Genomic DNA, 25,736 nt, shown 5'->3' with positions numbered 1-25,736 from the left:
TTCCTGAAGTTTTGGCTTGTAATACAACTATTGCATAGCTGCTAGAATGCAAAGCATAAAAACCGACTATACAGGTTCATGGCACGAAAAGGTGGTAAACGGAGACTGACCAAGCACTATTAAACAGGAAATCTTCTGGCCCCTAGCAGATGAGTCATACGCATAATCCCTGTCAAACTAGATTTAAAATAGAGGAATAAGCCTACCTCTTGTATGGAACGAGCCGCTGGTTTGTCTTGGTGATTAGCCAATATTAAAAACGGTAAAGTGCATAGTTGTGGGTGCTGAAGTGCGGAATGGAGCTCATTCCTGGCAGTTTCTAGGTCTTCTTCTGATGAGGCACTATCAAGAATAAAGACTACACCTTGAGATCCCTGATAATAACGACTCCAGTACTTCCGGATATTGGCTGCTCCTGCACAAAGCAAAGGGAAAATTTTAGTGCACACAATGGATATAATGATCATGTGTATAATGCAATAAATTATACAGTTCCATGATATTCTTTATGGTCATAGCACATGAAGAAGTTTCCCATATGTATATTTAATAATCTATATTTGTAATCTGCACACAAAAAGCCCTCTTCTCAGAGCCAGAGTTTCAGGAATAGAACAAAATAAGGAAAGGCAATACCCATTACTGTAAAACTAGTCAAACAAAAATGACAATAGAACAGGTTAATGCACAATGTGTTTCTTTAGTACACCGGCCATTTGCTGCTAAACTTAATAAAAAAAAAAAAAAAAAAAAAAGGAAGGAGGGTACCCTTAGGTGCTGGAACATTTGTCTATACAGCAGCTTCAGCATTCAAAGACACTAAAACTCCATGTACAGGGCAGCCCCAGAAATCCACCAATGGGCACCAATGTTCTGTTAACAGCTGTCTAAGATGGAAATTGTTCTCACTTAAGGGAGATCTCCTCGCCCTTCCTGTTGCATTTTCAAGTAAAGGTTAAATCTTGCTAGCAGGACAAAGACAGGAGAAAAAAAAGAGGGGCTAGAGATAGGGACAGACAGACAGAGCACCTCTCCTCCTTCCATGGGGGTCTGAACACTATGGCACATTCTCCCCCTGTAAGCATTTTAGCTGACAAGCCTCCCTTCCCTTGCATTAGTCATAAGGAGCTTATCTGGGGAGAAGTCCCATCCATAAAAGCAGCAATCTCCTTTCTAGCTGTGTGGTCAGGCGGCCGTTGGTGGAGAGGGCACCCTGTCTGACCTGTCGTAGCACTGAGGAAGATAGAATAAAAGTAATACATGTGCTTTACTCCTTGAGGAACAGAACACCGAAGGGAGACTTTTTCTTTCATTGAGATCTCATTACAAATTGACAAATGTCGGTCTGATCAGTAGATATCATTAAAATAAATTGAATGTGATTTATTGTCCCCCTTTAGGCTCACTGGCATTGAAAGGTTGACTCCAATGCCCAGGGGGACAAAGGTAAGTGACTTGAATTGGGGAAGCTTGGTGGATTTTTAGGCTTAAAAACCAGAGGCCCCCAGGGGTTAAACCTCAGATGGGACCAGAAATTACATACACGTTAATTATATAAATTTATTTTTTTATCTTTTTACACCAATTTTCATATTCTGTTGTCTTTTTGATCTCTCCCTGTTCATTCACTTTTCCTATTTTGTTATAATAAATTATTTTTATTTTGGATTATATATGCATTTAATTTATTATTTCTTTATTCTTTTTCTTGTTTTGTGGTTTGCTTTTTCAGAACAATTTTTAACCCTCCTCTTTCTGGTTTTCAATTTGACAGTCATTGGGTTAATTGGAAATCTCTTACCAATGAAGGAGGAGGGGGGTGTTTTTACACTATATATGTTGTGATGTTTTTGAACAGAACTGGTGTGAACAAGGCCATATGGCTCTAAGGCGTTAACATCTGCTGTATATATACATCTTTTATGGACTTACAATAAATTTGAGCTTATTGAAGAGCATGTATGGATTGTCTTCTACCCATGCGATTCAAATTTTCATGACAATAAGGCTGGGTTCACACTGTTGTATGAAGTGTGTCACAGCGAGGAGTCTGGTGGGTACCTGTTCTACAATTTCAGGTCCGATTTTGGTCCGAATTAGGACCTGAAAACAGACCAAAAGACGCACAGGAATCCTGTGCAGTTCACCCTGGAGCTTCTCTGGAGTGGTGTTAACCAGCTCCATTGAGAGCCAGTCACAATCTCCTGACATGCGAACTGAATGCGGGAAAATCCGCATCCAATTCGCAATAGTGTGAATCCAGCCTCAAACTTCCAAGAGAGCAGATACTTTTTTTTACAGGCACTTAAAACCTTAGAAGAGCTATTTATAATATTTTCCTGCCCTTCTGGGTAGGGCTGCAGCCTCTTTCAAAACAATTCTCTGCGGCACAGTGGCTAAGTAAAACAAACAGGAGGACTGGGGGTTGGGACTTTAAATGAAGCAGGCAGGTGTAAAAAGTTAAAATTTATTGGAAGTCGTGATAAGTTACATGAGGGTAATCATGAGTACACCAAGAAAACCAATATATTTTGTTCAAACATACAGCAATTACAATTAACCATTAATAATACAAATCACATATTACAGGTGATCATTAAGTAAATAAAACCTATAGTTGGCATAAAAACATGGCATATAATAGCTCTATGCATTTTGTGGATTCATCCACTCTTCAAGAGCATGCACATGGAAAACTGAGCGCTGTAGTATAATAGTAACAAGAATATCTGTAAGGTCTGACCCTGTCATGGAAGGAGATTAAAATTAAATAGAATTAGAGGTAATCTTGCCTAGGATAAACCCCCCAAAACCACTCTCAAAAGTACTTACATTGTCTGTGTCTATGCATCAGAAAAATCCTAGGGGTATCACTGGTGGGAGCTGAGGTGGTAATGACAGACCAGGACTCAACAAAATGGTTTCCAAGGAAGGAAATTCCGAAAGATAATGGTCAAAAAATGACCATGAGCGGGTGGGCGCATGCGCGGCGCTGAACGTGATGGCGGCTTGAAGAGATAGCTCCGTCTCGCCCGGAACTCTATCAGCGCCCTGGAGGGCTTAAAATCAGTTTGGCACTTCACAACCTACACCCTCCAGGTCCCCTAATCACGGTGCATGCCGTCAAAGAAGAAGAAAACCCGCAGCGGGAGCCAACATACCTTAACTCACTATCTCCTGCGCACGAGGGATAGCGACGTGATGGCCCAAGATGGCGCGGAGCGGTGCGGTATCACCTCCTCCCCGCTCGCCTCACCACAAGTCTCCGCGGGCTCTCCTTTGCTCCGGCCCCAGGTAGGAGATAATAACTCTCTCTCAAAGGCGGATCTGGACGCCAGCCTGGAAGCTATGTACGACAGGCTGGCGTCCAAGTTTCAAACGGAGCTGCACAAGTCCTCGCAAGCCTTATCACAGGAGATTGCGGCCCTGGGTTCCAGGACGGACAGGCTGGAAAGCAAGCACGACGAACTTGCGCTCGCACATAATGATCTCAGCAGGGAACATGAAACCCTCGTTTCAACCGTTCTGACTATGCAGTCGCAAATCGAGGAGCTCGATAATAGAAATAGGCGCAATAACCTACGTCTCAGAGGGATCCCGGAATCGGAGACAGACCTGATACCCACTGTTATCCGCCTCTTTAAATCTCTCCTACCGGATCACGAATCGTCCTCCTTTACGTGCGATCGGATTCACCGAGCTCTCCGTCCGAAGCCTCCTTCAGACAAACCCCCACGGGACATTGTCTTATGCATGAAAGACTTTCTAGTTAAAGAGGACATATTGCGTGCAGCAAGAAACAAACAGCGCATCCTTTTGGATGATGCTCTTATTCAAATTTTCCCGGATATTTCCCCAGCCACTTTGGAGAGAAGGAGGAACCTCAAGGATGTTACTTCTGCCCTGCAATCAGCCCGGATTCGCTACAGATGGGGGTTCCCCTTCAAGTTAGTGGTGCCTCACAATGGCAGCACCTACTCTGTCACTACGCTCCAGGAGGGCCAAGAACTCCTTGTCAAGCTGGGTCTCTTAAATGCAGCGGATCTTCACAGACCACCCTCCACCCCCAGACCAGCGCCTATTTGGCAAACTCCACCCTCGCGGAGAGACAGAAGAAGGATTCGTTATGGAATCGGGGACCACAACGCTGACAGCCCACGTTAGTCAGAGCCATTTCTTTTTGGGTTCCCCCCCTGTTTTCTAACCCTGGCTACCCGCCTCTCACTTGAACTTTATGGCCACCATGACGGTATCCTCCCTAATCTACACATTGTTCCGGAAGGGCCTCTTTGTTGGTCTGCCACGGGTTCGAGCTGCTGCCTGCTTCCCCCACCCAGCAAATTTCCTGTTTTTTCCTTTTTGGTGGAATTCTTGGTGTTTTTACGCTTGTTCTGAGCTGGGTTCGAGACCCTGTAGTCTCGGTGTTCTTTATTTCTCCCGTTTTTGGGGTTATCAGGTAATTGGACAGTTCACCTTTTTTCTTTTTTTCCCCTTTACTAGTTACCTGACCCTACTCCTTTTGGAACAGGCTAAGCCTGGGTACGTTCAATTTTCTGGATATGTTCCAGTTCCTTGACTCTTTTTGGCTTGTTTTTGTTTTTGATTTTTGTTTTTATTTTTCTCTTTTTTTTTTCTATTACCCTCAACTAGCGATGGTGGTTGCTTCTCTAATAATACAGACTGAATATGTTGGTTTTTTTCTATATTTTGTTTCACTGAGGGGAGGTGGTTTTCGGATGTTATCGGACGCAGTGGATGGCAGTGCCCCTGGTAATCTAATTTGGGCTTTTCACCCCACCCCCTTGTATCTGTTATTTTACTCCAATACTGGGGTTCTCTTAGCTAACCTCATCTTAGATCTTATCAATGGTAATTACATGCATATCTCATAATGTTCAGGGGTTTAACTCCCCTAATAAAAGGAGGAAGGCCTTTGACTTTTATAAGACGTTGGATGCCAAGGTTCTCCTCCTCCAAGAAACCCACTTTGCACGTAAATCTCACCCTAAATTTTTTCATAGGAATTATCCCCAAGCATTTTACACCCTTCATTCCTCCAAGTCCAGGGGGGCTGCCATCTTCTTGCACTCTTCCTTTCCTATGGACATTAAGCGTGTGTATAAAGACGCAGAGAGTAGATATGTGATCATCCACGGGGTAGTATGTAATAGAGAATTGACTATTGCTAGTGTCTATGCTCCAAATGATGCACCAGCTACCTTCTTTAAGCAATTTTTTGATAAACTCTCCTCATTCCAATCTTCTCATTTAATCATAGGTGGGGACTTCAATCTGGTTGCGAATCCCACCCTGGATCGCTCTACTCACACACCTCTATCTAAGGCCTTCCCCAAATCCCTAAATTGTAATCTAGTAGAGTTTCAACTCTCTGATACCTGGCGAGCACATAATGTGGGTATTAAAGAATTCACATTTTACTCCCGCCCCCATAATAGCTCAGCGAGGTTGGATTATATCTTCACCTCACCCATTATACTGGCCAACTCAACCAAAGCGGTCATTCACCCCTGTGTTTGGTCTGACCATCACCTCACCTCCTTTTCCACCACATTTATCAAATTGGCCCCTACGCCACATTCCTGGAGGCTTAATGAAGCCCTGCTGTCTGATCCCTCTTTTATACCCCTTATCGAAGAGGCCATTGAAGACTATTTTAACTTTAATGCTCAACCCGATATTTTACCCTCAGTGTTATGGGTGGCTCATAAAGCAGTCCTCAGAGGGAAGATTATTGAGGTTTCAACTATACGCAATAGGATGACCAATGGTAGAATTCTGACTCTCACGCGCGAACTGGACCAACTTTACAGGAATACAGCCGCCTTACATTTAGAATCCACTAGACGAGAAATAGATAGCAAGAGGCTAGAGTTGGACTCCTTGTTGTCCAACAAGGTGGAGAAATCTTTTAGATGGGCAAGGGCTAAACACATCCTCTTAGACAATTCGGCATCCTCACCATTCGCACGAAAACTTAACCGCCTTTCCCGCCCTCCTCATATCTATAAGTTAAACAACAGAGAGGGACAACTTACATCCCACCCGAAAGAGGTCTTAGACATTTTTAGAAATTTCTATTCATCCCTGTTAGCCCCTAACACAGACATTGAGGCCCAGGCAGTGGATTCCTGGTTGGACACGATACCCCTTCCCACTCTATCTCAGTCACAGTCTGAACAACTTAATTCACCTGTTTCCACAACTGAAGTTTTGAACGTCATTAAATCCCTTAAATTGGGCTCAGCCCCTGGTCCAGATGGGTTTGCGGCAGTCTATTACAAGAAATTTGCATCCCATTTAGCACCTAGACTTGCATGCCTGTTCAATTGGGTGATGCGTGGCGGCAGTTTCCCAGAAGAGATGTTGCTGGCAAACATGTCTTTGATACCTAAACCCGACAAAAATCATTCCCTCCCACAAAATTACAGGCCCATATCCGTTATGAATAATGACCTCAAAATTTTCAGTAGGATCCTTGCAGACAGGTTGGCTAAATTTATTCCCTGTCTTATCTCCCCATTCCAATCCGGCTTCATTCCCCACAGACTGATAACCGACAACATCCGTTTGGCCTCGGATATTATCCAAGATGCCAACTCTAACTCCCGTAGCTTACTTTTACTTAGTCTGGACATCCAAAAGGCCTTTGATAGTGTTGCCTGGCCCTACCTTACTTCAGTTTTGCAAAAAATGGGTTTTGGGGGAGAATTTTTGCATTCCTTCCACACCCTCTATAAGAATCCCATGACCAGAATCAAAATCCCTGGCTGCTGCTCTGATTTCTTCAATGTAGGTAGGGGCACGAGACAGGGTTGCCCCCTTTCCCCATTAATTTTTGCCCTTGCCCTTGAGCCCCTAGCTATAGATATTCTGAATAACCCCGATATTTCTGGTTATAACAAAGGCCCCCTGTCATATAAGTTTTGTATGTATGCGGATGATGTCCTCATGTTCCTAACGAACCCTCTGATCTCCCTTCCCAATTTATTTGCCTCCCTTTCAAAATTTGCGGAGATATCGGGGTTGACCATCAATATGTCTAAATCATCTGCCCTTCCTATAGGTATCCCCCCGTTAGATCTCTTACACCTCAAACAGTCCTTTCCCTTCCACTGGCCGGACTCATCTCTATCCTACTTGGGGATAGCACTCCCAGATCATTATAATAAATTATTCACGTCCAACTACCCACCCCTTGTCAAAAAAATTAAAATGACCCTGAAGATGTGGTCCAGACCTCATATATCCTTCATGGGCAGGATTACCGCTCTAAAGATGGTGGTGCTTCCTAGGCTCTTATATTTTTTTCGTTTCCTCCCTATTAGATTATCAAGGTCTTATCTTAATGATGTACAAGCTTCCCTCCTTCGCTTTGTTTGGCAAGATAAACCTCCTAGATTTTCAAAAGCTATATTGTACCGCTCCTCTAAAAAAGGGGGATTGGGGGTTCCACAGATATGGCTGTACTATGTGGCCAGCAGATTCTCGCAACAGGCTCAATGGAATATCAGGGCTTCCAGGGTTCCGTGGGTACAATTTGAACAAGAATCTGTAAAGCCTCTTTTTCTTCCGGGTATGATGTGGATTCCTCCTTTGGCCAACCACACTAAGTCCTATGGGAATATGCTTGTCTCGGATGGCATGCTCCTTTGGCATAGATATAAGCACGTTTATGGTTTGGTGTCTCGGGCTCCTGGTGGTGCCTCCTTTTTGGGGGACTCCAGGTTCCTGACTGCACACAACCACTTAAATGCTTTCCGTCTTTGGATAGAGTTGGGTCTTATATCCCTTAAGGACTTTATAGTGAACTCTAACTTCACCACATTCCAGGACCTACAAGTTAGATTTCAGATCCCCAACACGGAGTTTCTCCATTTTTTGCAACTTCGACATTTCTTTCTTCATCATTACCCAGGCCCCTACTCAACGCCCCCGACTTCTTTTGAGGAGATCTGTTATACAGCCCCTAGACAGAAGGGGTTGATCTCTTTGCTCTACCGGGACCTTGAGGAGGTGACGGGTGGAAATGACCTGAAATATAGGGCCTCCTGGGAACAGGAACTTGGGGATCTTAGTGACTCAATTGACTGGGTGGAGTCCTGGCGCAATATGTGCCAATGCACGAAATCCCTGTCAGTAAGGGAAACTGCTATAAAAGTGATTACTAGGTGGTATTATACTCCCCTGCGGTTACATAAAATCTTCCCACAGGCTCCGAACAGTTGCTTTAGGGGCTGCCCCCTTCCAGGCTCGTATACACACATCTTCTGGGACTGTGACCGGATACTGCCTATATGGCAACTTCTCTTTGACATAATTGATAAGTTGGCAGGCTTCCATATCACTTTAACACCACATCATGCTCTGTTGTTTCAATCCCCGCCAGATGTTCCCAAACCACTGAGAAAGTTGATTCATTCGATCTGCCTGGCCATGCTATGGTCAATTGCTTTCAACTGGAAGTCCCCCTCGCTTCCTCTCCCACAGGTCTTGTCTCGAGTAGATCTTATGATGCATTCTGAGAAAATTTACCACACTCTTCATGACACTATGCCTCTGTACGAGGCCAAATGGAATCCATGGTTTATATTTCGACTATCACACTGACCACGCTAGTCTCTCCTTCCCACTCTCCTTCTTTTTCGCTTTGTATTTTCTTGTGTTCTTTTTTTTTTCTTCCTTCTTTTCCATTCTATGTATCTACTTTCTTTTTGCTTATATTGTATCTCATGCTCATTATACTTCTGATTTAGTCGGATGTAACAATTAAAGCCCATGAGTTTGTCCCAGTTCCATGCAGAGTATTATTTTTGAAATATCTCTCTCACCATTGATTACATGTCATTTTGTTTACGGTAGTTGTTTATCACTATGTTATTTTGCTGTATTAACGATGGATATGTAATACTGCTGTTTGCACCCCCTTTCTTTTTCTTTGTATGGTTCTGCATGGGAATTTCCCGATACTCATACTTTGTATTTCAGTTGAATCTTTTTCAATAAAACGTTTGAAAACAAAAAAAAAAAAAAATGACCATGAGCGATGAGAACAAAAGTGAGATTATAAAATAGATTGGAAACTCATTATGTGGTACAATGGGTCATATGTCCTAAACTTGGTAAAGGATAGGGTAATGGGATGCTAATGAGTGTATAAGTAAAGTTAGGTTAGCGAGAGTAGAAGGTAAGGATGATGAAAAGGTGAAATACAGAGAAAATTAAGAATCTTAAGAAACCATATTAACCAAGGAGAATAGGTAGGATAGAAGGAAAGTGCAGCATAAATCGGTGAAAAAATGAGGTCAATTTACCTAATAAACACTTCAATTCTTAGGCCGCGTACACACGAGAGGATTGTCCGCCCAACTAAGTCCGTCCTACTTTCGAATGAACGGACTTGATCACACACGATGAACAGACAGTCCGCCGAAAGCTTGCGCGATGACGTGTACAGCACGTACGACGGGACTAGAAATACGACGTCCAATACACTGCAATGCAACCTTTCGCCGTGTAAATCCTTTCTGAGCATGCGCCATACTTAATCCGTCGAACTAGCCTACTCACGAGCGGACTGTCCGCTGAAACCAAGTTTGGACGGACAATATTACGGAAATTCCGAAAGACTTAGTCCGCCAGACTGTCCGCCGAAAAAGTCCGCTGAAGCCCACACACGAGCGGATTGTCCGCTGAAACACGTTTCAGCGGACCAAGTCCGTCAGACAGTCCGCCCGTGTGTACGCGGCCTTAGTGATCCACAAGGTGTGCAGGTAAAAAGCTGGAGCCACCATGTGAGTCAAACCGACCCCAGACAAAACAGTGTCAAAATGTTCCACCACCTGGCTGCTAGGTGTAAATGTGATGGAAAGCGGGGGCGCCAAAGGCGTGGCACAGCAGTTCCATGGCATAAGGCGTGATGTCGATGCCTAGTACAGGGCGGTCCACCCACCCTATAGGGAGGGGAGGAGGAAGACCCGAATTGCGCCTCGCAGCTCCCAAGGTGATGGAGCAACTGCTCCTATCTGTAACATGTGACACATGCAGCTGCCAGGGATATTAGACTATTAAAATGTGGGGGTGGGGGGGGGTAAAAAAAGACCCCATCCCATGGGGATTAGCCCGGTGGAAGGAGGGGGAATTTCTATATTGGGTAATTTAATTATTACATGATATAATTGGGTATTAATTAGACCTAAAATGATATAAACAAGCGCGCTTCCATCCCTAATTTTTTTTGAGAAGAAAAAAGAAAATGTTGGAACTTTAACCCTTTGATTTTCTGCTCCACCAATTGGTAGAGCACATTTTGAGTCACGTTAACTCATTGAAAAATGTGGACTTTAAAGGGTTAAATGAGGCGGTGATCAGGTAAGGTCAATTGCCTCCATCCCTATCTAATTGAAACAAACAGGAAGACTGGGAGTTGGGACTTTAAATCAAGCAGGCAGGTAATTTTCTATGTATTTCACCTCTTCATCATCCTTACCTTCTACTCTCATTAACCTAACCTTACCTATACACTCATTAGCATCTAATTACCCTCTCCTTTACCAAGTTTAGGACATATGACCCGTTGTACCACATAATATCAGTTTCCAATCTATTTTATAATCTCACTTTTGTTTTCAGCACTCATGGTCATTTTTGACCATTATCTTTCGGAATTTCCTTCCTTGGAAACCATCTTTGTTGAGTCATGGTCTGTCATTACCACCTCAGCTCCCACCAGTGATACCCCTAGGGCTTTTCTGATACATGTTGGCACATTGCTACTGCATAGACACAGACAATGTAAGTACTTTTGAGAGTGGTTTTGGGGGGTTTATCCTAGGCAAGATTACCTCTAATTATTCTATTTTATTTTAATCTCCTTCCGTGACAGGGTCAGACCTTACAGATATTCTTGTTACTATTATATTACAGCATTCAGTTTTCCATGTGTCTTGAAGAGTGGATGAATCCACGAAATGCGTGTTTTTATGCCAATGTTTAGGTTTTATTTACTTAATTATCACCTGTAATATGCGATTTGTATTATTAATGGTTAATTGTCATTTTTGTATGTTTATCCTTTGAACAAAATATATTGGTTTTCTTGGTGTACTCATGATTACCCTCATGTAACTTATCACTGACTTCCAATAAATGTAAACTATGTACACCTACCTGCTTCATTTAAAGTCCCAACCCCCAGACCTCCTGTTTGTTTCAATTAGATAGGGGTGGAGGCAATTGACCTTACCCGGTCACCGCCTCATTTAAAGTCCCAACGTTTTCTCTTTTCTTCAAAAAACAAAAACAGTGGCTAAGTGGTTAGCACTTACGCCTTACAGCACTAGGGTCATCGGCTTGAATCCCAACCATGACATTACCTGCCTGGAGTTTGCATATTCTCCTTGTGCCTGTGTGGGTTTCCTCCCAAACTCATGCTGGTAGGTTAATAGGATCCTGTCTAAATTGGCTTTAGAATGTGAGTTAGTGAGCTTAAGATTGTGAGCCGATTGTATTGGACTGATGTGGCTGGACAATATACAGTATACGTAAAGCACTGTGTAAATTGACAGCACTATATAAGTCAGGGTCCAACAAACCCCGAGTGCCAGGTTACATTTGCGACTAGAATTAGCAACCTGGCGCGGCACAGCTGGGGCATCCCATCTCCGTGCGTGCCCCCCCGGCACGCGATCGTATTAGGCCATGCCGGCCGGTAGTCGAGGCCGTGGCTTTGCACCCTTCTGTAGTCCTATGCTTCCTTCTGGAATCTGGTGCCCTCTTGTGGTGGCTGTTGGTATGACAAGACAAGCAATGCTAATGGAGCTTCCCCTGCCCATTTTCACTGCCAGCCCATCCCCTTCCCAAAGTGGAGAAGAGAAGGAAGTGATTGCAGGCGTCTTTTGCCTAATATTGAGTGTGGGGTGGCTGATTTATTTAAAGTAAAAACTGGATTTTTTCTTAATTAAAATTTATTTATTTGTCATCTCCCTGCTTGGCCCTGTATTAGTGTCACTTGAGATGTCAGTAGTAGTTAACGTATTTATCGGTGTATAACACGCACTTTTTTCAACCTAAAATCAGGGGGAAATCAGGGGTGCGTGTTATACGCCAATCCCCCGCTGTTGCTAGGGCTTTCTGCCGCCATCTGCGGCTTCCGTGTCCTGACAAGGCTGCATACGACTGACAAGGCTGCATACGACTGACAAGGCTGCATTGATGGGCATTTAAATGTAAGTTTTTTTCCTTAAATTTCCCTCCTATAAGTGTTTTTCTTTTAAAATTACCTCCTAAACTTGGGGTGCGTGTTATACGCCGATAAATACGGTAGTTCAGACCCAGTGTCAGATAGTATGCCGCACTATTGCAGTCCCGCTCCAAGTTGCTAATCGCCGCCATTACTAGTGTTAGAAAATAAAAATAAAAACTCCAGTATATAACATAATCTGTAGACTAACTTCCACACAAACCTAATAATAATATACACTTACTGTGATTTTTTTTTTTTTTTAACCAAAGACATTTACTGGATATGTTTTATTGCAAAAATTAAAATAGTTTTGTCGGTCGTTAAAAACACAAACCTGGCTCCTAACTTTTTTAACTGGCTCCTAGATTCCAAGAAAATTTGTCAAGCTCTGATATAAGTACCTGTAAAAAATAATGCTCCAAAACTGCCGAGAACGGCCGAGTGCGGCTGAAAATAGCCGAGAACGGCCGAAAATACCCGAAAGCTGCCGAGAACGGCCGAGAACTACCGGCGCCATTTTTAAACGGCAAATGACATGCAAGGCCGCATACGGCAGACAGGGCTGCAAATGCAAGGCCGCATACGGCAGACAGGGCTGCAAATGCAAGGCCGCATACGGCAGACAGGGCTGCAAATGCAAGGCCGCATACGGCAGACAGGGCTGCAAATGCAAGGCCGCATACGGCAGACAGGGCTGCAAATGCAAGGCCGCATACGGCAGACAGGGCTGCAAATGCAAGGCCGCATACGGCTGACAGGGCTGCAAATGCAAGGCCGCATACGGCTGACAGGGCTGCAAATGCAAGGCCGCATACGGCTGACAGGGCTGCAAATGCAAGGCCGCATACGGCTGACAGGGCTGCAAATGCAAGGCCGCATACGGCTGACAGGGCTGCAAATGCAAGGCCAGATACCGCTGACAAGGCTGCAAATGCAAGGCCGCATACCGCTGACAAGGCTGCAAATGCAAGGCCGCATACCGCTGACAAGGCTGCAAATGCAAGGCCGCATACCGCTGACAAGGCTGCAAATGCAAGGCCGCATACCGCTGACAAGGCTGCAAATGCAAGGCCGCATACGGCTGACAAGGCTGCAAATGCAAGGCCGCATACGGCTGGACAAGGCTGCAAATGCAAGGCCGCATACGGCTGACAAGGCTGCAAATGCAAGGCCGCATACGGCTGACAAGGCTGCAAATGCAAGGCCGCATACGGCTGACAAGGCTGCAAATGCAAGGTCGCATACGGCTGACAAGGCTGCAAATGCAAGGCCGCATACAGCTGACAAGGCCGCATACAGCTGACAAGGCCGCATACGACTGACAAGGCCGCATACGACTGACAAGGCCGCATACGACTGACAAGGCCGCATACGACTGACAAGGCCGCATACGACTGACAAGGCCGCATACGACTGACAAGGCCGCAAACGACTGACAAGGCCGCAAACGACTGACAAGGCCGCAAACGACTCACAAGGCCGCAAACGACTCACAAGGCCGCAAACGACTCACAAGGCCGCAAACGACTTACAAGGCTGCAAACGAATCACAAGGCTGCAATGCAAGGCTGCAAATGACAATGACAAGGCTGCATTGATGGGCATTTAAATGTAAGTTTTTTTCCTTAAACTTCCCTCCTATAAGTTTTTTTCTTTTAAATTCCCTCCTAAACTTGGGGTGCGTGTTATACGCCAATAAATACGGTAGTTCCGACCCAGTGTCAGATAATATGCCGCACTATTGCAGTCCTGCTCTAAGTTGCTGATCGCCACCATTACTAGTGTTAAAAAAGAAAAGAAAAATTCCAGTATATAACATAATCTGTAGACTAACTTCCACACAAACCTAATAATAATACACTTACTGTGATTATTTTTTTTAACCAAAGACATTTACTGGATATGTTTTATTGCAAAAATTAAAATAGCTTTGTCGGTCGTTAAAAACACAAACCTGGCTCCTAACTTTTTTAACTGGCTCCTAGATTCCAAGAAAATTTGTCAAACTCTGATATAAGTACCTGTAAAAAATAATGCTCCAGTGTGTTACTATGGGACTGCATTGGGATTTGAGAGAGGTGTTGTATGTACCTGGGAATACCAACAATGTTTTACATCAGGGGGAGGCATGATGGGATTTTTTGCATTACCACAGCGGGAGGGCCAAGGTTGCCTACCCCTGGTTTACATGTTCCCAGGCTGTGAAGATTAGGATATCAGCATGTACAGGGATTTAGTCAGTAGGGTAGCCAGGTGCACAAAATGAACGCTGGGATCACCCCCTGAGCCATTCAGCAGGTGGGCCGTGTCCCCCCGAGTGCTGAACTGACCGGAGTGGACCTTTAAGTACAGTGCGTCCTGAGGTGGTAGACGATGGGCCACTCTTCTTAAATGAATCACTGGTTTCCTGTCAGAGCATAAATATAAAAACAAATAACGCCAAAGAATTTGTCATTGTGATTAATATGTGCTGAACACACTGGCTTGTAACAGAATCTGTTTATGTTTCATACTACAACTTAAAGATTGGTATTTAAACACGCACATTCTTCAGAATTAATGGATGTTTATAAGAAATCTCTCTTAAAATAATGACATCACAGAATCATGGGGGTTCTCCTTCCTTAACCCCTCCACTGCGGACAGACCATATCCGCCACTATTCTCAGTAATGGCGTTTGCCTATAAAATACATAATAGATCCAAAACACAACGTTTAGAGGTTTATCACCTTAATGCATTCCATGCATTAGGGTGAAAAACCTTTTTTAGTGCTGCAGCCCCCAGTCCCCCCCCCCCCCCCACCTGAACCCGATCATGCCATTGACGGGGACGAGCACGGCAGAAATCAATTCCAGTGACACGGGAGCCAGGGGGTGGAGCAGAGTCCTGCTGTCTGTGTAAATGAATGCAGCAGCAGGATTCAGGAGCGTGTGTCCCTTTTGAATGTGAGTCTCCGAGGGGGGCACTAGATGCGGGGAGGAGACAGAAGCGCCACTGGGGGACCCCAGAAGAGGAGGATCAGAGCCACTCTGTGCAAAACCAACTGCACAGGAGGGAAGGAGGGAAGTAGAACGTTTTTCTTTTTTCTTTTTTTTTTTTAACAAACACCACACCTTTACAACCCCCATTAAGTAAAACATTTTCACACATCTGCCTGGCATATCTTGCTTATACTCCTAAAATGACATTTAAATTCCTCCTTTAAAAAAAATATACTTTTTTGCTGTATCCTTCTGGTTCACTTTACCATTTTACAGTTTATAACTGTACACATGTATATGTGTTCTCACAGAAAAAGGCTATACCATAATCTGCTTGTAGGGCCTTGTTTACACGGGCGTACTACTGTGTATGCCTGTGTGAGGGTCGTGTTTACCAGCAAGGGGATGCGTAGGTGCTACATGCATCCCCATGCACGCAGTCCCATTCAATGACATCCATGCAAGTGCAGGGCCCTGACTATACAGTCTACATTCAGAGACACACACCCACGTAGATGTCAAATGGGAAGCAGCGGCTGTGTCCGTGCTGCAGCTGAGTCCTGATTGACATGAATGGGACTGCCTGCATAAGGATGCACCGGAACACCTGCACACCCCGAGTGGGTAAACATGGCCCTCGCATGGGCATACGCTGTAGAATGCCCATGTGAAGGAGGCCAGATTAAAGAAGATCAAACAAGACAGGGCTGTGTCACTCCAGGTGAGAGCAATCCCTCCACCAACCTTCAGGTGCAGGTCCAGTCTGCGGTCTGGATAAATAGCCAAAGAAACATGAAAGTTGAACGCACTCAGATCAATCAGATTTTAATTAAGCAAATTAGATTTGTGAAACGCGTCAATCTCTGCTGTGTCTGCATTGATGTCATTCTGATGGATTTTTATCTCCAATAAAGTTACATGTATTCCTTCATACCTTGGAGTGCAGTCACCTCTCTCATGTTTATTTGCCCGATTACAGAACCACCCCCCTTGTAATGAAGAATAGGCGAGGTGGAGGCCTCTATGGTCTTGTACAAGAGTGACAATTCTGCATTCCCACAGATCCAGTATGAAGCATGTGTTTCCCCTCCCTTTCTATTGCATATCCAGAACAGCAAGTGAAAGGACCTCTCCCCAATAGTACACAAAGGAAAAAATAAACTGGTGTGTGCTTACCCCTATCATACTTTATCCTAAATGTACTGTAACTGTACTTCCTTGACTGAGGCGCTGGTTTAGAGATGACACTGTAAATTATGGTACCAGTACAGTTCTTGGCTGCGTTCACCAAGTTCTGATGCAGATCAGTCCCCTGCTGCAGCCTCTCATCTTGCGGCTTGTTACATAGTTACAATGAACAGTCTGATCACTGGTGGGGTGAGGAAAGGGTTCTTCTAGTCTGCAGCAGACTGATGGCAACATCTCAGCCTAGGCAACGTCACTGGTTGAAGTTTAAAAACAGCTTTTAAGTAGTAGCACAAAAAATGTGGTTTGCTGTAAAGTGACGTATGTAAGGAATTTATTCATGCAGACCTGTAAAGTTACTGAAAGGTTAATCTTACTTCTCTTTAATCCACTACACCCAGAATCTTGACAGCACCAATGAATTTACTCCCCAAAATCTGGATGAACAATGTATGCACGAAGAATGTAAGGCTTAAAGCGGGGGTTCCCAACCACTGGGCCACGGCCCGGGAATGGTCCACAACCTCTACAGCCAAGCCGCAAAGGCTGCTCTGTCACCAGTGAAGCAGGCGAGCAGAGAGATGGAATCGTCTCTCACCACCCACCATGCATCACCACAGTTCTGCACAGGTGAGAAGGCTGCTCTGTTAGATGTACAGGTGAACAGAAAGATTACATCATGTCTTGCTGCCCACCCTTACTCTGGGACCCAGCCAATGCTGCCCACCCTCACTCTGGGACCCAGCCAATGAGCATGTGTCAGTTTCCCGCTCAGCAATACACTGGGGAAGAGACTGCCAGAAATCTTCCTTATCTGCTGTCACTGTTGTCTGCCACCAAGTCTTTCACTGTTACCGCAAAGCTTCTGGATAAAAAAAAAAAAAAAAAAAACACAACCCATTAGTACACCCCCCCCCCCCCCCCCCCCCACACACACACACACACACACACACACGTGAAATTTCTTTCCGTTTAAGAGATATGACAGATTACATTTTCAGGAAGTCAATTTTGCGATTCAAAAAATTTATTATCTTTTCTGGCAGGAAGGATCTCTTAGAACAGTGATTGCATCATATCCTCTTCTCTCCAACTGTAATTGGACTGCAACTGTATAAATGCAAACCAGTGCAATGTGTCAGGGACACCCAGAGCCGATTATCAGTGCCCATCAGTTCGGTGACACCAGTGCCTTATCAGTGCCCATCAGTTCGGCGACACCAGAGCCTCATCAGTGCGGCGACACCAGAGCCTCATCAGTGCGGCGACACCAGAGCCTCATCAGTGCCGCGACACCAGAGCCTCATCAGTGCCGCGACACCAGAGCCTCATCAGTGCCGCGACACCAGAGCCTCATCAGTGCCGCGACACCAGAGCCTCATCAGTGCCGCGACACCAGAGCCTCATCAGTGCCGCGACACCAGAGCCTCATCAGTGCCGCGACACCAGAGCCTCATCAGTGCCGCGACACCAGAGCCTCATCAGTGCCCATCATTGCACAGTGGGAATAGTTACAGACAATTGGGCTGGGGCGTGGCCAAGACCGGCATATGAGAGGACGCACTTCTCACAGCTCTGTGCCTGATCCGTCCATTGATCCTCCCCTGGCATCCTTGATCCTGCTCTCCTCGGCTCCCCAGCTGGCTACCGACCTGCCGCACCCTCTAGACCCACCGCCGGCCCTATGCACATGGGGAAGACCGGCCAAGGCCAGGTTGAGATGGTGGGACTGGACTCCCAAGATGGAGCCACCCACACAACGCACACCACGAACTGCTGACAAGTCCAAAGAAGGGAGCAGCAGAAAGGTATTGAAGGCCCAGTGTAAGGAGCACTATAGACATGCTCTACTATGCTCAAAAACTACAAGGTACAGTTGCAACAGACATGGGGAGACTAAGTGGTGAGGCGGGTACAGGCCACACTACACAGGCAGAGTGGGGATGTAACACAGACAGCATAACCAGCCATTCTGCCGCAGAAGTAACACATCCCCCCTCCTCCTGCAGAGAATATATCAGATGCACTGGAGCAACCCACATTAACAAAGATCCTGCAGACTGTTCATATGTGCACAGCTTCGGTAAACACCATAAAGGATCAATTTGGGGGCCTCTGCAAGGAGGTGTCATTGCCAAGACAAGATCTCCAAGTAAGCGATATTGAGGACAAGCTGCCACCACTTGCAAGGGAGACCAGGGCAGCCCATCGCATGGCCCAGGAACCTTAAAATAGAGCAGAAGACACAGAAAATTGCTTACCCAGAAACAATGTCTGCATTGTCGGGCTTCCAGAAAAAACAGAGGGCAAAGACCCCACTACATTCCTGGAGAACTGGTTAATATATGTATTTGATAGAGAGGCGTTCTCACCGTTTTTTTAACATGGAAAGGGCCCACCGAATGCCAGGCTGACCACCTCCATGGGGAGCTCTTGGCTTTTCTTGTTGGTCTTTTATCTGATTTCTTTAGCGCAGATGTTATATAGCCGGAAAGTAGATACCTCAACGTCAGTGTAATGTTTGTTGGCACCATTGTGCCTTGCTTCTATCCATACTAGACTACCATACAGTCCAAAGATGTATGAAAACATGACTACCAGCCACACTGGTGCCACAGTATATTGCCACCACACTTTCCAATACGCCCTTGTTGACAACTACTTCATGATGAAGATCGCATGCCCTACCTGGACACCAACTATGCTCTTAGAATGGCGGGCATTCCGGTGAGCTCCTGGAATATTAGTAGCATGAACTCCCCCTTAAACGTACAAATGATCTTTGCATGCTTAAAAATTTTACACTGCTATTTTATGTTTTCAGGAAATGCATCTGATGGCAGGGACTAAGAGCTTTCTAAAATATCCACAGATAGGTTGGGCGTACCACTCCACTCACACCTCATTCTCTCGGGGTGGTTGGACCCTGCAGTATGCCACTAAGGTAGACAAGGTTTGTGTTTTTTATACTGCCGCGTTGGACTCCTGAAATGTATTTTGGCATGTGTGTACAGACAGACAATCGAGAGAGTGCAGTGGGGGCTGGCATGTCTGTATGCGAGAACACCACTCATCGTACAGACCCGCCTCCCTGCACCAGAATTGTGATCAACAGCGCAGAGCGCAGTGTTCCAATGTACAGGGAGGTGGAGCTGTACCATGAGCGGTGTTCTCACATACAGACCTATCAGCCCGAGATGCGCTCTGTCATCCCGATGATCCGTAACTCTACCCACACTGGAGAGAGATGGCAGTGGTGGTGCTGGCAGGGAGGAGGACACCACCTCTATGGGCGACACAGACCAGGGGCTGTGAGCCCCCCTGCCCACCCACTATAGCGAGCCAGGTGGAAATAAAACTCCCTGCTCGCTTTCAAAAAGGACTACAAGGCAGGGTGTCAGACCGCTGGCTGAGGTTACTGGAGGGATAGCAGCCAGCGGTCTTACAAACAGGAAATCAACAGGCAATAATGTTTTTTTCAGCAAGTTCAGCAGGCTATTGCAGAGGAACTACAGAGAAGAACATGGCTGACATAGTTGGTGAAGGTAGGAAATCAGAAACAAGAACATGGAAAAAATGTTTTGGCCAAAGTTCTGCTTTAAAAAAATTTAAAAACCTTACAAAATGCCTTTATGTTTAAAAAGGGACAAGCTGCATCTAGTATTTGTTGGTGGAAGGCAACAGTGAACATTTTTATCTGGTGGCAGGCAACGTGGTAAGTGACCAGCTGCATCTGGCGGCAGGCGATGTGCCATATGACAAGCTGCATCTGGTGGCAGGTGATGTTGGCTTGTGACAAGCTGCATCTGGTGGCAGGTGATGTTGGCTTGTGACAGGCTGCATCTGGCGACAGGCAACGTAACAAGTGACAAGCTGCATCTGCTGACGTGCCAAGTGACAAGCTGCATCTGCTGACGTGCCAAGTGACAAGCTGCATCTGCTGACGTGCCAAGTGACAAGCTGCATCTGCTGATGTGCCAAGTGACAAGCTGCATCTGCTGACGTGCCAAGTGACAAGCTGCATCTGCTGACGTGCCAAGTGACAAGCTGTATCTGCTGACGTGCCAAGTGACAAGCTGCATCTGGTGGCAGGTTACGTGGCAAGTGACAAGCTGCATCTGGTGGCAGGCGACAGTGGCAAGTGACACACTCAGGGCTCCCACGGATTCTGCATTAAGGTGAGTTGAACAATTTTGTTTTATATTCCACTGGAATAGAAATAATGTGCTTCAATTATCCTGACACCATATCAACCATGGTGCCCTGATGATTGAAACACCAACACCATCCATTGCCCTAACAAATCGCTTGTGAAAACATGCATCCCCTCCCCTGAGGCCTTAGCACAATTTTCTTCCATGTAGCCAGTCCCCGGTGCCAAAAAGGTCAGGGACCGCTGGCTTAAAGGGTATCTAAACCCCAACGATGAACTTCTCTTGTCTGGTAAACAATACCCATTGAAGGTGCTTTCTTAAACTATCTGATCAATGCACAAAACATCTGTCAATTCTGCCAGAAATCCAGTTGTGTCCTGAGCACTCTTCAATGTAATCTCCAGCATTCTTATCTTCCTGAAAAGGTTACCGCTGAACTACAGAATGCCTCTGAGGGGTAAGCGATCTTCATTCATAACCTTCTATTATAGGGCGACACTAACTCCTCCATATACTCAGTAAAGTGAGTGAGCGTTGTCAGCCTAGTGCGGAAATTTAAATTCTGGCAGGATTAAAAGTGAGAAAGCCTGAAATAATTAAAACGAATGCCGCCAACACATCTAAGGAACAGAAAGCTCCAATATACAGTTGGGTCCATATATATTTGGACACGGCACAATTTTAGTTTTTTTCAGGCATTTACCGAAAAAAAATTAAAGCTATAGTTATATAATGGATATGGGCTTAAAGTGCACACTCAGGTTTAATTTGGGGGTATGTACATCCAAATCGGAGGAAGGGTTTAGGAATTACAGCTCTTAAGAATAGCCACCCCCCTTTTTTCAAGGAACCAAAAGGATTTGGACAATCAAATCAAGCGGTTTCATGGCCAGGGGTGGGCTGTGTCTTTGTTATTTCTTCATCAATTAAGCAGGTAAAGGGTCTTAAAGCGGGAGTCCACCGGGACTCCGCGTTTTTTTTTTTTTTTTAAAAGCCAGCAGCTACAAATACTGCAGCTGCTGACTTTTAAAATAGTGACACTTACCTGTCCAGCGCGCCCGCGATGTCGGCACCCGAAGCCGATCACTAGGTCGTCTGTCGGGTCCTGCCGCCGCCATCTTGGGTATGGGAATCAGGAAATGGAGCCTTTCGGCTTCATTTCCGGGTTCCCTACTGCGCATGCGCGAATTGTGCTGCGCAATAAGGACGCTCCCCGCTGCCTCTGGGAGCTGTGTGTTTCCCAGCAGGCAGCGGGGCACTTGCGGGAAGGGGCGGGCACTTGCGGAAAGGGGCGTAAGTTACGCCCCTTTCCGCAGAGAGCTGTCCCGGAAGTGGGTGCAGTTACCTGGATTATCCAGGTAACTGCACCCCCTCCCCCCTGAAAGGTGCCGATTGTGGCACCGGAGGGGGGGAGGGTTCCGATGAGCGGAAGGTCCACTTTAGGGTGGACCTCCGCTTTAAGTTGATTCTAAGTGTGGTATTTGCATTTGGAATCTATTGCTGTGAACCTACAACATACATTCAAAGGAGCTGTCCATGCAAGTGAAACAGGCCAGGTGTAAGGCTTCAAAAACAGAGAGAGATAGCAGCAACATTAGGAGTGTACAAATCAACAGTTTGGTACATTCTGAGGAAAGAAGAAGAAGAACGCACTGGTGAGCTCAGCAACATAAAAAGGCCTGGATGTCCACGGAAGACAACAGTGGTGGATGATCGCAGGATCCTCTCTATGGTAAAGAAAAACCCATTCACAACATCCAGACAAGTGAAGGACACTCTCCAGGAGGTGAACGCATCATTGTCAAAGTCTACAATCAAGAGAAGACTTCAAAAGAGCAAATACAGAGGGTTCACTGTGCTGTATATGCTTTTATTTGTTGATCAGTACAATAAAGATTTTGACATCCTTCTGGAGTGTGTAGCCATTCATCCATTTTTCCCTGTCGATCTTGGAGGTGAGCCGGGCGGGCACCTCTGTTTTGGAAACAACACTAGACAAGCAGCACTCACACCTAGTGCTAGGGTTTACTACCAGGTTTTTTGGATAATTATTTTACATTTTTTTTATTTTTGCTTACCTTATGTATACCTACCTCGGCCGCGGCCCATGGCGTAATTTCCTCCTTCACCCCGCTGCCATCTGGGATCTGTGTGCCCCAGAAGACGACGGGCCATTCAGAAAGCACCGCGTGACTCATGCATGTGCAGTAGGAAACAGGTGGTAAAGCCTGCAGGCTCCACTGCCAGTTTCCCTTAGTTACAACGGCAGTGCCTGCACCGATGGATGGATCAGCCTCGGGGGGCAGACATTGCGGGCTCCCTGGACAGGTAAGTGTCCTTATTAAAAGTCAGCAGCTGCAGTGTTTGTAGCTGCTGACTTTTAAATTTGTGGGGGTTTTTTGTTTCTTTTTGCGGCTGGAACACCGCTTTAACTTGACCACAGGGAATTTTGCACAAATATATTGTGTATATGAAATTTAGGAAATATGACTGGGGGGTGTGGCAAGTACATAACTTCTCCCTAAACAACTTGGCACTAAAAAGCGTCTAAGAAATTTGGAAGGTGAGCACTTGGCTACTCCCATAGTCGCTTCCCTTGTATCAGGACTGATGAGCAATGTTGACTCCAGATGCGTCCTGCCACTATCCAGACTTCATATGTGACATGCAAATAAATAAAAAAATAACCAGAACTTACAGGCTAATACAGGCCCATTCCAATGTAAACTACAGTCAACCTAACTCATGATAAATTTTATAATTTCCTTGAAACGACCACAAGAATGTCCCCAGCATATGTTGGATGGCCCTCCAGAGAGTAATTGGCACAGACCGCATTGAAATATTTCATATTCCGAGGATAATAAAACATGAGAAATGCATAAATTACACGTATCTTTAACTTTTCATACATGGCTTACACAAGATTTAAAATTGTAAGTATAGGGATGAAGTAAAACATTCACCATATAAATCACACAATAGGGCTAAAGCCACGTATACAAATGTACTCAGATAATTCTTCCGCAACGAACAAAACTTTCACCACAACAGAAAGCAGATGATGGAAAGGCCATTAAATAAGCAGCAGATGAAGGAATCAGCAGGGTGTCCATCATAACCTGTTGTAGTCATTTTGCATATGTACAATAACCGTTATTGATTTCACTTTGTTAAAGAAAATGGCAAAACCTTTCATTTATAGGCGCTTTTAATGGAGATACATTATTGACTATTTTCAATGTATAAACTCTTCTAAACACAAACAGGGCTAAACGTGGCATGTAAACATGGCACAATAGATTTTTTTTAAACATCCGTTACTATGCAGCTGCCAAGTTACGTCATTCAGGAGAGGTTTTAACACGTCCCGTGTACATGAAGCCCAACATTTGGGACATGTGGTGTTATACTGTAACCTCCCAGGAAATATTAAATCTGTGTTGGGCTTGTGCTTAACCAAACCTTTCTTGATATCTCTGATGAATGTGAATATACAATGTCTTTGTAATGACCAATCTGTCCACCACTTGGAAACTGCCAAAGCCCTTTATACACTCCTTGACCACTGCACACCGATATACGTCCTAAGTTTGAAGAGGAATATTGTTATGGCAGAAGCTAGCTGCCATAATCCCAATATCCCCTTTTCCGGCCCGCGGTGCGGTTTCCTATTACAGTGGTCTCTGCAGCGGATTTGCACAAGATCACTTTTATCGGCGGCAGAAGAGGGCCCCCCTCCCTTCCTGTGGCACTCCGGTGCCTTCCGCTACTTAACAAAGCCACCGACAGCAGTGGCGGCGATCGGATATTGATCCATGCTGGGTATGGAGACGAGCGAGGGGAAGATGGCCCACACCCGTCTTCCATACCATTGCTGGGTGGAAGCAACATCAAAACGTCACTTCCGCCCATAGCTCTTAAAGAGCCTTTTTATTGCATTTTAGTGTAAATATGAGATCTGAGGTCTTTTTGACCTTAGATCTCATATGCAAGAGGTTCTGTCATGCTTTTTTTCTATTACAAGGGATGTTTACATCCCTTGTAATAGGAATAAAAGTGACCCAATTTTTATTTTTTTTAAAAAGGACAGTGTAAAAATAAAAAAGGTAAAATAAATAAGAAAAAAAGAAAAACATTTTAAATGTGCCCTGTCCCACCAAGCTTGCGCGCAGAAGCGAACGAATACGTGAGCAGCGCGCACATATGAAACTGGTGTTCAAACCACACATGTGATGTATCGCCGCGATCAGTAGAATAAGCGCAATAATTCTAGCCCCAGACCTCCTCTGTAACTCAAAACATGCAACCTATAAAAAAAAAAATGTAAATGTCGTCTATGGAGATTTTTAAGGGGAAAAGTTTGTCACCATTCAAATGGGTGGGCAGCACAGTGGCTAAGTGGTTATAAACTTCCACCTGGCACCACCAGAATCGGCAGTTCCAATCTCAACCATGGCATTACAGAACTTGCATGTTCTCCCTGTGCGGGTTTCCTCCAGGTACTCCGGTTTTCTCCCACACTCAAAAAACATGCTGGTAGGTTAATTGGCTTCTATCTAAACTGGCCCTGGTATGTGTATGACTGTCACTTAAGGACCTTAGATTGTAATCTCCTTGAGGACAGGGACTAAAGTGAATGTAAAATGTATGTGCGAAGTGCTGCGTACGTTTTTGGTGCTACATATCTTAAAAAAATGATAATACTGCAAAGTATTTTCCATTTAAATCTGATAAAGAAAAGGGGTTAAAAGAAAAAACAATTACAGCTGACCAACATTTTTAGCAATTTAATTTGTTTAAATAGATCAGGACATTTCCACAGTCAGATTTCTTTGTTTTACGTTGCTAAATGCGACCTCATATTTTCTACATCTATGCTATTTAGAGTTAGATGTATGTGCTGTGGTTTCTATTGAGGTGAGATGAACTAAAGCATCTACACTTGCCATATCTTTTTTGGGAAGCTTGGTGTCCCCTGCAGCACTTAAATAAAAGCTATGCAGGACCATCCTTTAAGAAAAAGAGCATGTTTCAGGGAACAGATTTGGCAAAGGTCTTCTGAAATGGTACCAATACTTTGACAGATCCCTGGTATCATAGCTGACCAATGTAAGGAACCTGGTAAGTATAAAGTGATACAAATTTGCA

The 25,736-nt window shown here is 45.0% G+C and overlaps 1 protein-coding gene across 2 annotated transcripts in view; it reads right to left on the bottom strand.

The window, feature by feature from the left end:
• Positions 1-25,736, bottom strand: part of ARL15 (ARF like GTPase 15) — a 476,807-nt gene that overhangs the window by 247,604 nt on the left and 203,467 nt on the right. For both annotated transcript variants that reach the window (XM_077462750.1, XM_077462751.1), the window contains one exon: positions 207-415. In XM_077462750.1, coding sequence (XP_077318876.1) covers positions 207-415 — 209 coding nt within the window. The remainder of the gene's footprint in view (positions 1-206; positions 416-25,736) is intronic.

This window comes from Lithobates pipiens, unplaced genomic scaffold (assembly GCF_037356315.1).
Source record: "Lithobates pipiens isolate NorthernLeopardFrog02 unplaced genomic scaffold, aLitPip1_a1.2 Scaffold_3, whole genome shotgun sequence".
In the NCBI taxonomy this organism is placed as follows: Eukaryota; Metazoa; Chordata; class Amphibia; order Anura; family Ranidae; genus Lithobates; species Lithobates pipiens.
The sequence above is the reverse complement of the archived record's forward strand: the minus strand, read 5'-3'. Positions and strand labels throughout refer to the sequence as shown.